Source organism: Alexandromys fortis, unplaced genomic scaffold (genome assembly GCF_014885135.2).
Source record: "Alexandromys fortis isolate MF-2015 unplaced genomic scaffold, M_Fortis_MF-2015_v1.1 scaffold_27, whole genome shotgun sequence".
Taxonomy (NCBI): domain Eukaryota; kingdom Metazoa; phylum Chordata; class Mammalia; order Rodentia; family Cricetidae; genus Alexandromys; species Alexandromys fortis.
The window spans coordinates 4,336,739-4,348,903 of NW_026067952.1; the positions used below are offsets into that span (position 1 = coordinate 4,336,739).

Genomic DNA, 12,165 nt, shown 5'->3' on the forward strand with positions numbered 1-12,165 from the left:
GAATTTTTTCTTTTTTTTTTTTTTTTTTTTTTTTTTTTTTTTGGTTTTTCAAGACAGGGTTTCTCTGTGGCTTTAGAGCCTGGAGCCTGTCCTGGAACTAGCTCTTGTAGACCAGGCTGGTCTCGAACTCACAAAGATCCACCTGCCTCTGCCTCCCGAGTGCTGGGATTAAAGGCGTGCGCCACCATCACCCGGCTCATTCTGTTTTTTAAAAAAGTTGTTTTGAAATTGGATTTCATGGTACACACCTTTAATCCCAGCACCTGGGAGGCAGAGGCAGGGAGATCTCAGTGAGTTTCAGGCCAGCCTGGTCTGCATAGTGAGTTCTAGGCCAGATAGAGCCACATAGTGAGACCCTATCTCAAAAAATAAAATGTTGTTTTGAGTTGAGATGGGTCTCATGTAGTCAGGTGTTGCCTCCAACTCAGCTATGTACCTGAGCCTGGCCTTGAACTTCTGGTCCTCCAGCCTTCACCTACACCTCCCAAGTGCTTGAATTACAGGCATGTGCTACCATGTCCTACATGCAAATTCTTGTTATTAAAAATAGTACAAGCCTGGGCTCCTGGCTCACTGTCCCAGCTGCCTGAACCTCTGCCACAAGCAGCTGGAACCTGAGCCTTAGAGGCTAAAGGGAGGGAGAGATAACGGAAGTTCTGGGGTGTCTTGTGTGTATCTTCAGGGTTCCAAGTTGCCTGAGAGCATGCCAGTGGGGTTTCTGGGAGTCTGGACCTGGCTTTGCTTAAAAGGTTGCAGGGTATGGGATCCTGAGAAATTTGATCCTGTCTATGGGAGCCTGAGGGAATCCTGAGGGCCAGGGTTGAACCTGAACCTGAAAGAGGTCTTGGGGAAGGGGGGCAATATCCTAACTGTCCTGGGTTGTCTGGGCCACGCCCTTCCCGGGGATGCCTGGAAGAGGCGTGTGGTTCTGAGGGCATCTGAGTCCGGAGAGTAGCCTGTGATTTCTTGGGGGGAACGCTGAGTCCCGCCCACGACTCAGTGGCTTGCTTAGGTTCAAAGATGGTGTCCGAGACCAAGGGACTGCTGTGGCACACCCCGTCCACACCCGTGGGACACAGCATACCTCCTGTGAAGGTGCGCTCCACGTAATCAATGATTTGGTCGTAGTCACTGATAATGTTGTCCCGGTGGATAATGACGGGCACCTCCTCACCCAGGTTGAGCCGCATGAACCAGGGCTCCTTATGCTCACTCTGACTCTGCGGCAGGCTGACGTCCCTCTCTTCGCAGGCCAGGCCTTTCTCGGCGATCACCAGCCGCACCTGCAGGCGCCAGGGTCAGAGCGGGGGGAAGGCGGGTGGACACAGGGGACACTCTGCCCGGGTGGGGGAGGCGTGCAGGAAAGGAGGTCAGAGGTCACACACAAGAGGGGACACTTGCTTGCAGCCCATTCTTGGGCACTTGGGTAGGGGGCTGTGGCTCAGGGTCACGTACTTGGGGGCTGGAGAGAAATGAAGCCCTAGGCTGATACACAGGGCCGTGCTGCCTCGCGGCCATGGGGCTATCATGTCTGGCTGGAGTTCCAGCTGTGCAGATGTGGGCAGACTGCCTAAGCCCCTAGGACCAAATGAAAGTATTAATAGTCCCAAGTTTGTGTCTAGCACACAGATGGTGCTCAATTCATGTTTATTGTTGCCATGATGCAGACACTCAGGGGTAGATCTGGCCAGGAAATTCACAGAAATTCCAAGTGCCATTATAACCAAGAGCTAAATGTCTCAGTTGATCTGGGGAACAAAGAGAGGTAGAAGAAAATGTGCCCACATCCACACCGTCAGACACCGTCCTGTCTCCATTGCCTGGTGGCATATTGGCAACAATAACCAGAAAGGGCAGAACAAGGGGGCAGCTGAAGCCACGGGAGGGTCAGCATCGCGACCCATGTCACACGGTCACTTAATAGCCGGCTTATAAATTGGATGTAATGGCTCTGGACCAGGGCCCTCTTTCTGAAGATTTCCTCTGGGGAGTTGATGGGGCTAACCTATCTTGAATCTTCCCTTATGTCTCTAGGAGGCCAGTGTAGCTGGGTACACTCCTGGCCCAGGCTGTGCCTGGGAACTGGAAGATACCCGAAGCTCTTGTAGCCCAGGTGCCCTCACATATGGGGTGAGACTCAGAAGGAAGATGGTCTTGTCCAACATCATTGGAAAGGGGATGGTGGCAATCCATTCCTGCCCTCCCGTCTTTTGGTTCCAGTCCAGGGCCAGGAGGCCACCCCCAAGAGAGACAGAGGCCATTCATCTCCACCCAACCAGAGACAATAAGTCCTGGACCTAGTACCCCCACCGCTCTGAGCCTCCAGGTATTAGAAGAGTGGCCTAGGGGCAGAATCACGGACTTGCTGTGTCTGTTTATACCCAGAAGGAGGCTTTAAATGCCCCCTTACTCCTGGGAGTCTCCTGCTGTAGGGAGTCCTACTGTGTTCCCTCAGAGGGCTGTGGGAGGATGCTCTAGTACACTGTAGAGGATGTGTCTTAGATACTGGGATTAGACCAGGTATTCTGGCTAGTGTTTGTCTATTGGACAGAAACTCGAGTCATTTGGGAAGGGGAACTCTCAATTGAGAATCCGAGAAAATGCCTCCGTAAGAACCGGCTGTAGGCAAGTCTGTAGCGCATTTTCTTGATTATGATTGGGGGAGGGGGACCACATCCCTGTGATACCCTGGCCAGGTGATCTGGATGGTATAAGAAAGCAGGTCGAGCAAGTCATGGGGAGCAAGCCAGTAAGCAGCTCCCCTCTACGGCCTCTGCTCCAGGCCTTGCTTGCGTTCCTGCCCTGACTTCCGTCAGTGAGGGACTGGTTGTTACCTGAGAGTTGTAAAGCTGAAATAAACCCTGTCCTCCCAGTTGCTTTTGGTCAATTCTGTTTTCATAATAACAGCAACAGAAAACGAGGATGCCAGGTTTGGGAGACAGACAGACTTGGGACTGAAGCCTCGCCCTGCTGGATGACAAGTCACTTGACCACTCTGATCTCTGTGTAGCCCTGGAAGTCCTGGAACTTCCTCTATAGATTGGGTTGGCCTTGAACTCTTAGAGATCCGAATGCCTCTGCCTCCTTGGGATTAAAAGCATGCACCACCACCCAGATGACCACTCTGATGTCTGGTAGGGTATAGCTTATTTCTGTAAGGTATGGACAGAATCCTAACACAGTTAATTCATGGTCCTAATACGGACACACACATACCCCCCCCACACACACACACACTGCACTCCCACTTGGTACTCTGGAGCCCTTCATGGCCCACACTCACAGCTAATGTGGATACCCTTCCTTCTGTCTGGTGGCTGTGCGAAGAGAGAGGCGATTCGCCCTTGAATTTCCACCACTCACTTACCACCCCTTCATTTGCTCCATTGGCCCAAAGCTACTTCTATAAGGGGTGGGGCCTTCTAGAACTGGGTTAGACATAGGGACCCAGTTCATCTTCCTGGCTCTACTGGGTGGCCTCAGCTGTCACTGGCCCTTTCTGGAGCCCCTTCCCCCTTCTTCTTTCCCTCCCTCCCACCACCTCCCTCTGGGGTAATGGGAGGGGTTTCAGGTTCTGCAGGAGGAACCATTGCAGAGCGAACAGCCTGGAGCAGCATCTGTTTGTTCAAGGCACATGGGTGTGCAAGTATGAGTGGGCAGCTGTGTGTGCATGTGTATAGTGTGCTTGTGTAAGTGGTGAGGAAGTGTGTGTACTTGGTCTGGTAGTGTGTATGTGTGTTCATGGGCAGGGTGCTGTACTGTGTAGAAGCTCCTAACCATTGAGGTGGAGCTGGGCAAGAGCAAATACCTGGTCCCTTCTTCCTATGTATCCCAGTGACCTTTAGCTCTGCCAAGCTGGGGAGGGAGTCTCTGGTTAACCTGGGACTTTCCAGTGACTGGAAAGAAGCCCAAACCAGGCCTTTATCCTTGTCCTTGGCCTTCTGCCCTGTCAGGACACCTTTCCCCAGAAGCTACACTCTGGGCTGTGCCCTGAGGCTCCCTTGAGGGAGTCAGGTACGGGCTTCTGCCTCGGACTATCTTTAGTGACAAGGTAGCCCGGCTCTGAGCTGCCTCGGGTCACTCTGGCAGACTGCCGAGGAGACTTTCACCTTTAGCGGAGCTGAAGGCCAGAGTCGTGTGCCATCCTGCAAGGAAGGGAACCCAGGCCCAAGGGAAGGGCACAAAGCCACCATAGCCTTTTGTCACTCAGTCTCCTGGAAACTTGGCTAGAGACCCAGGGGGTGACCACTCTATATGACCATCTCTGGGTAAGCTATCTCCTTTGTGGGTACCTGGAAAGTTTCCTGGTGCTATTGGGGTGGCTCAGAGTGGGCGGTCATTGCAGTGGCTCAGAGTGGGCGGTTGTGATGATCTGGGTTAGCTTTTCTACCTAGTAATACAGTTGCTGTGTTGACTTTGTGAAAGCCACTTAGAGTCTCTGAGCCTTATTTATATTTCCAATGTCCCCTCCCTTTAATACTATTTATGAACAGCTGCCAGCTTACCGAAGTAAATACTTATTTTGAGACAAGGTCTCTAAGCCCAGGCCGGCATCTACGACCTTAGATAGCCAAGGATGACCTTGAATTTCCACCCTCAGAGCTGGGATTATGGGTGTGTACCACTGTACTACTCAGACACCAGTGGTTTACAAACTCATCACTTTCCAATACTGTTCACTGAACACCCATGAGACAGGCCTTGCGCTGACAGCCGGAGTCCCTGCAGTGAACGTAACAGACCCCTGTTCTACTATGCAGGACAGATAAAGGGAAGATGCTAAGACACCAGGGCAGTGCCACAGGTACAGCTTCCAACAGGACGGTGTGTCTGGCAGGCCTATGAGGATGGAGCATCTCAACGAAACTCCAGCAGGGTAATGGGATGATCTACACGAGGTCCTGGGAAAGGGAGCTCTGCAGGAAGAGCAGCCATCATAGAGGACGAAGCTGGGCCGTAGGGACATGTCTGAATCAACGGGAAGCCAGTGTGGGTGGTGAGGGCCAGGAATCCAGTATAAGAGGGATTAGGTACTGGGGGCTTAACAAAGACTCCCAGACTCAGGCGGGGGGCATGTAGAAATAAATACGGGGAGTCCATGAAGTCAGAATGACATGTCTCTTTTCAGTGATGGAAACTACCTGGCTGCTGTCCTCTCTTCAAGGATGTGAGCATAAAGTCTGGTGTGGGCGTGGCTTCACAGTTGTGGTTACTCAAACTATGTATATAGTCACTGGGACTTGAACACGACCTGCCACCAGATCGTGTTAGATCGTGGGCTAGTGCAGAAAGACACGTCATTCCATAGAACAGTGGTATTAAAATATTTCCAGAGCTGACCTTGAAAATGCCTGGTTCACTGTCTGCTCTAATAACCTCAGTGGGGCACATTATTCAACTGAAAACCCTATGCTGAGAAGGGTCCATGGGCTTTCTGTAACTTCCTCCTCCTGACTCTCCACCAGTTTAGGACCCTTGGGGCCATTGTGAGGATGCTGGGTCTCTCCTGGAGGGACTAGGGTGCTATTGTGGGTACTGGAGCAGGAGTGTGCTGAGCATGCAGCAGGAGGGTTGGTAGGGAGTACCCAGGAGTTTGAAGGGCAAGGGGGTTAGTTGCCCCTTATAGTTCTTGCCTGGTGTCAGGACTGGTTCCTGCCAGACCTAAGACTTCTAACCTTGGGAGCTGAAGGCTGGGATACAGGCTTTTTTTTGAGACAAGTTTTCACTGTGTATCCCTGGCTGTCCTGGAACTCATGCTGTAGACCAGGCTGGCCTCGAGCTCAGAGATCTGCCTACTTCTGTCTGGGATTAAAGGCGTGTGCAACCACCACCTGGCAATACAGGTTTGTTATGGGTGCAGCCAGGACAGTGGCAGGACCCATGAGGATGGAGAGGAGGAATCTTGAATCGGGTATGTTGTAGGGGGCCAGGATGGCTTGAGATGCACTTTCATAGAAACAGTAAAATCATCACCAGGCCACTCTCTTACTCCCTTCTGCTGTGCCAGGTGCGGTGCTGAGAGCCTTTTGTGAACTAAACCACATGCTTCCTACAGATTCTCAGGGATGTGGTACTAGTACCCATGAATAACCCAGCACTGTCAATATACAAACTTTACAAAAGGAAACAAGTCTAGAGACTATGAGTGACCTGGCAAAGCTTCTCAGTAGCAAGTAGCTTAGTTCTTAAAAAAGAAAATGGCAGGTATAAGGACAGTGTGATTTGTGTACACACGTGTGTGTGTGTGTGTGTGTGTGTGTGTAGAAGGCAGAGGCTACTGAGGAGAGAAAAGCTGTTTTTCCTACACGGGAAAGGAGGGATCCTGGCAGGTTGTAGCTTCTATTTTTTTTTCCTATTGAAGAAACTGAGGACCAGAGAGGACCAAGGGCATTTCCAGTTAGTGAAACTGTGGTCCTCTGACTCCCTGGTTTTTGCCCCTCTCAGCCTCCCTCCTGTTTTGCCAGGCAGAGGAAGCTGGAGGAGGAGCATCCTTAGGAGACATGCTCACATTCCCCATATGCAGTCATAGCTTCTCCCAAGCCCCTTGGCCTCCAACCATCACTCATGACAGTGCCTGAATATTCCCTGTCAGCGTGCAGCTGTGTAAGGCAGGCGCTCCATTCCCTGTCAGCGCGCAGCTGTGTAAGGCAGGCGCTCCATGTGCGACCATGCATAACATCGTTCAGTCCTCACACCCTCATACAGAGGTGCTATTGTTGCCCACAGAAGACCAAACAAATTGAAACCCAGAGAGGGTTATGATACCCACAGGGCCATGTGGCTGAGGGGTACAAGGACCTCGAATCTGGCATGGCAGTCAAGGATGACAAAATCCTTGGCACATGCTATCTAGGTGATGCCCAGAAGTCCATGCACTGCCCCCTTTCAATGACTTTTACCCCCAGTTTACCAAATGCATAACTGAGATAGCAGAGGCAAAGTAATGCCTACTAATTATCCTGCTAGTCATGGGCAGTCCAGCTGCCTGGCCCAGAGTCTATGCTTCGGGCTCCTACATGGTCTTGCTGCCCTTGGCATTTGCTACAGTCCCCAGTGCCCACAGGGGTTGCCATCACTCTCTGAAGTAGGCCATTTCTGCGAGTAACAGCTTGGTACCCCCAAGGACAGCTTTCCCAGAGGCACCTGTGGGGGGAGTAGTCTGTAGCAGGCATGGCCTCAGAGCCAAAGGACCAATGGGATGCTCCTGCTGAGTTCCTACTGCACAGCGGACCCTTAACACACACTTGTGTCCTGGAAATCCTCCAGGAAATCTCCGGGAGCTAGAGAGAGGGTCCTGTTTGCAGGTGAGGGTGTTGGCTCACAGTCGGGGGAAGTGACTTGCCCAGAGTCACTCAGTGGGTGAGTGGCTGAGAGATGAACCAGCATATGACTGTCAAGCCCATCCTCTTCCTGTGTGCTGCTTTCATGCTGCGATGCCTCTACCCTGGCAAAGGAGGGGGATGCCTAGGCTAGCTTGAAAGACACTTAGCCTAAAGGAATGCCGATGTGAGCAGTCCCTTCCCTAATTGCAGCCCACCTATGCCCCGTGCTCAGTCCCGAATAGTGAGGGAAGAGCAGGAGACCCTCTCAAGGAGCAGAAGGGGGATGCTTCTCCCTGCCTCACGTTGTGTCCCAGTCATCAAGGCCCTGCTTCCTAAAGGTCTGGCTTGGGGAGGTTCTGGGATCTGGAGGTCAGTCTGACCTGTCTCCCAATCCCCAGTGCCGTCTACAACCCAGGACATGCTCAGCAAGCAAGTAGGCGCTCGGTAAGCACATGCAAAAATGCATGGACAGGTCTCAGAATGACCTTGGCTAACTTTGACTTTTCTTTATCTAGTATTATTTTCTTTTTCTTCAATGTCCAGAGCCTCATGCCTGCTAAGCACAAGCCCTGCCACTGAGCTGACCCCCATCTCATTTCCTCACACTTTCATGAATCCTCTCAGCCTTATTAGCAGACCCTCCATCTCCCCAGACAGCAGCGTCAACACTGTGCGCAGTCTTACTTCATCTTCACAGTAGCCCTCTGCAGAAGCGGCCACGAGCATCCCATTTTACAGATCAGAACACTGAGTATTTGGAGAGGCAAACAGGGGCATCCAAAGTCCATGGTGGGCCAGCGAAGAAGATCGCTTTCTCACTAGACTCTGCCTGGCCTCAGGCTCTAAACTGAGTGACCAAGCAGTGATGAGTGGCCCAACCTTCTCAGCATCACCTCTGTGGGCCTCTAGACCAACCAAGCCATCGGGGCGAGAATCAAGCAGGCTGTGTCTCACCAGGATCACGAAGTGACTTAAAGGCTCAGTGGGGTGTGAGTAGAGCCAGCCCGTAATAGTGTTGTGTCACCCCTTAAACAGCCCTACCAGCAACTCTACCGAGGGGCTAAAGTTCCTGGTGGCCATCATTACCGCTATCACTATCCCATTTTCCAGGTTATAAAACTGAGTCTGGGCCAAAACACAAATCCAAGTCTTGTTTCCAAAGCACTTATCTTCAGCAACCCCCTCAACCCCATGTGTAAAATAAACGTATGGAATGAGAGGAGAGGGAAGAGCTGGGTAGTCAGATTATAGCTCTACTTTGGCCCTAGCGGGACCCTGCTGTGGGCTCTGGCCATGGTGCTGAACCCACAGGCTACAGGCTGGACTGCTTCAGGGTGAAGACCTGAGTCCCTGTCTGGTCTCACTCCCACAAAGCGGGAAACCAATGATAGCACTAGGGTGTACTTTCGACTGCTCCGACCTCAGCAAGTCGGGAAAGGGTCGAAGGGACTGGAGTCAGTCTGTGCCTTTAAGAGCAAAACACAGGTCTGATGGGCAAGCCAGCTGCTCTGAGGAGATGGATTAACTCCTTCCTTCTCAGCTCAAGAGAAAAGGGTGACGGTCTAGGGACAGACTTTCCTAGCCTCAGACTGAAGAAGACCCCCGCCAGAACCGAGGGCCTGGGAGCTATGCGCTGGGGGCTCACGGCGTCTGGAACAGCGGGTGGGAGGGAAGGCTGGCCCAAAGTGAGGAGGCTTCCTCGGTTCAGCCCCAGCAGGCCGTCTGCCGGCAGGGCCGGTCTGGCCCCGGCCTTTGTCTCTGTTTAGGTGTCCCCAGGAGGGAACGAGGCCTAAGGAGATGCTCCTGGAATTGGGGCTGGGCTCTGCGGCCGGGCAGGACAGTCCCCCGTGCCACCTGCCCCTCGCGGCGGTCCCCTCCCAGCCTCCAGTCCGCACCCTGCGCCCCCTCTACCTTCTGCGAACTGAAGGACTGGGTCCAGTGGTACAGAACCAGGCTCTCCTTGGGCCAATGGGCGGGGCTGGACGCCTCGGGCGCGTCGGGGGCCTCCACCGGCTTGGCTGCATCGCTTTCCAGCGCCGAGATGGGCCACCAGCTGCAGTTGGTGGGGGTCAGGTTGTTGGGGGTCGCCATGACAGCCCGCGATCGGAGGAGGAAGAAGGCGGCTCGGCGGCGGCTCGCTGGCGCCCAGCATCACATGGCCTCACCGAGCCTGCCCCTCTCCCTCCTCCCCCTCCCCGCGATGTCATTACTCACTGGGTGCAGGGGGAGGGGCAAGGGGATCCCGGGGCTCTTTCCTCCTCCTCTCAGCTGTAGGTCCTCCCCAAGGGCCCCAGGGAGGGAAGGATGCGGGAAATAGGGGCGAGTGGGCCGTACTCCCAGAGTACTCAGCTGGCCAGTCATCTGCCAAAGACCCTACCATCATAACACATCTCAATCTTGCGAAAGCGCCTCTTAGTTTAGATAAATGACAATACAGAGGTCCCTGTAACCCTTTTCACAAGTAGTGTTTGAAGATAGCTCTATTTGATACTGCCGTTTTCTGACTTACCCCTCCCAAAGGGCTTCCAACAGCAGAAGGGATGAACTGCAATCTATTAACCACATGGTTGCTTACTCTCTATCCAGACACCGCACTAAGGGTTTTACAGTTGTCCAACCTTTTGGCCTGTTTTACAGGGGAAGAAAGGAAGGCTCTGAGAAGTGACCTTGCTCAAGGTGACTGAGCTGCTAACTGGTGGAGCGGAGATTCAAACTCGGGCTGGCTGTGTGCAGGACAGGACCAGCTGGTGATTTAGCAGCCCTGCAAGCAGCAATCCAATCCTGTTAGAGAATCATGTTTCTCAGCTGTGTGGACGTGATGAGAAGGGAGAGGTGCCATTAGTGTCGTCCTAGGTCACACCTTTACCCCAGGAGATGTAGCCAGGTAGGAGTCTACTTTGTGTTTCTTTTGTGGGCATCTTGAATGTTATTTGGAACTTTCTGTAAAATTCCTTTAGTGCACCCATGCTTCTCTTGGAGAATCTTTTTTTTTATTTATTTTTAAATTAAAATATTTATTTATTATGTATACAATATTCTGTCTGTATGTCTGCAGGCCAGAAGAGGGCACCAGACCCCATTACAGATGGTTGTGAGCCACCATGTGGTTGCTGGGAATTGAACTCAGGACCTTTGGAAGAGCAGGCAATGCTCTTAACCTCTGAGCCATCTCTCCAGCCCCCTCTTGGAGAATCTTTTATCTTTTTTTGTGTAAGATTTATTTATTTTTATGTGCATGGGTGTTTTGTCTGTATATATGTCTGTACTATATGCATGCCTGGTACCATATGTACTATATGCCACCAGAAGAGGGTATCAGATCCCCTGGAACTGAAGTTACAGATGTGAGCTGCCATGTGGGTTTGAACACCAGTCCTCTGGAAGAATAGCCAGTGCTCTTAAGTGCTGAGCCATCTCTTCAGTCCCAGAATGTTATGTCTTAGCTTACCTTTGAGAAGTGGACCCTAAGACAATAGGTGAAAATGCAGTTGCTGGCCCCTCAAGGAGGAGAAATTCCCAGAAATATATCCTTGGGCAATGCCTGCAAATATCACAGAGTGAACTTACATAAACCAGTTTTACTGAGAACCACTGTCACTTGAGTCCCATCATCAGACCCTGCTCTTATGAGTTGATATAACTAGAAGAGTAGGCCTCTTGGTTTGCTACTCTGAACTCCTGGGTACATCACCTCACAGTGTGGCTTCCATTTTTCCCTTTATGCTGTGGCTGCCAGGAAGCTAGGAGCTGCTTTTTCTAAGTCTCATTGTTACACTAGCCTCCCTGTTCTGGAAATTCTTTGTCACATTCTATGGGTTTTTTCTTCTTCTTCTTCTTTCTCTTTGGAGTGTTTTGTTCACAGTTTGGTTTTGCAAAGAAAGATTACTAGTCAGAGTTCTCTAGAGGGACAGAACTGACAGAATGAATATATGTCTCAAAGGGGTTTTTGTTAGATTACTGTACGTGAACAGGCTGAGTAGTCTGGTATGCTGGAGAGCCCAGGAACCCAGATGCTGCTTAGTCTGTGAGGCTGGATGTTTTAGCAGTTCTGACTTGGTGATGAAGGCCTGAAGGACTCCTGGAGAACCTCTGGTCTTTATATTAGAAGGCCAAAGAAGCTGGGTTTGAAGACCAGTGAAGGGCGGGACGGTGGCGGCGGTAGCAGCAGCAGCAGCACCTGCAGTAGCAGCACCTGCAGCAGCAGCAGCAGCAGCAGTAGCAGAGTAGATGCACTCTCTAGTAGGGCACAAAGACTGACAGAGAAAAAGCAGCATTTCCTTTCCTTTAGATCCCTTTATTCTGGGCCATGGACAGAAGGTACGTACCTATGGTAAGGGAGGGGTAGTCTCTCTCCTTCAGTTAGTCAGAAAAGCAAAACAGCCAGCCACTGGCCCTTACCTCTACCTCAGTCTAAAATGGCAATGCAGGTGGACGGGTAGGGTGTTTTGCCTGCATGTATGTCTGTATGTCTGTATGCCATTTATGTGACTAATGGCCAGAAGAGGGTGTTCGATCTCCTGGGAGCTAGAGTTACAGATGATTGTGAACTGCCACGTTGGAAACTGAACCTGGGTCTTTGGCAAGAGCAGCAAGTATTCTTAACCACTGAGGCAGCTCTCCAGCTCCCTATTTGTTTCTGAAACAGGGTCTTATTCTCTGTAGCCCAGTCTGGCCGGGAACTCTCAGTCGTCTTCCTGCCTCGGCTTCCTAAATGCTGGGATGACAGGTGTGAGCCAGCACAGCCAGCTTAGACTGCATGTCTGGTATAGGCTGTTGTATGTGTGCTCGTTTTACACGTGAATGCCCTCCCTCCCTCCCTCCCTCCCTCCCTCCCTCCCTCCCT

The 12,165-nt window shown here is 51.8% G+C and overlaps 1 protein-coding gene across 1 annotated transcript in view; it reads right to left on the bottom strand.

Annotated features, from left to right (window-relative positions):
- Gdap1l1 (ganglioside induced differentiation associated protein 1 like 1) overlaps positions 1-9,444 on the bottom strand; it is a 17,520-nt gene extending 8,076 nt beyond the window's left edge. The window contains exons 1-2 of the mRNA XM_050150942.1: positions 9,234-9,444; positions 1,085-1,283 (exon numbers count right to left, since the gene is read on the bottom strand). Coding sequence (XP_050006899.1) covers positions 1,085-1,283; positions 9,234-9,413 — 379 coding nt within the window. The 5' untranslated portion in view covers positions 9,414-9,444. The remainder of the gene's footprint in view (positions 1-1,084; positions 1,284-9,233) is intronic.
- Positions 9,445-12,165: the final 2,721 nt, after the last annotated feature.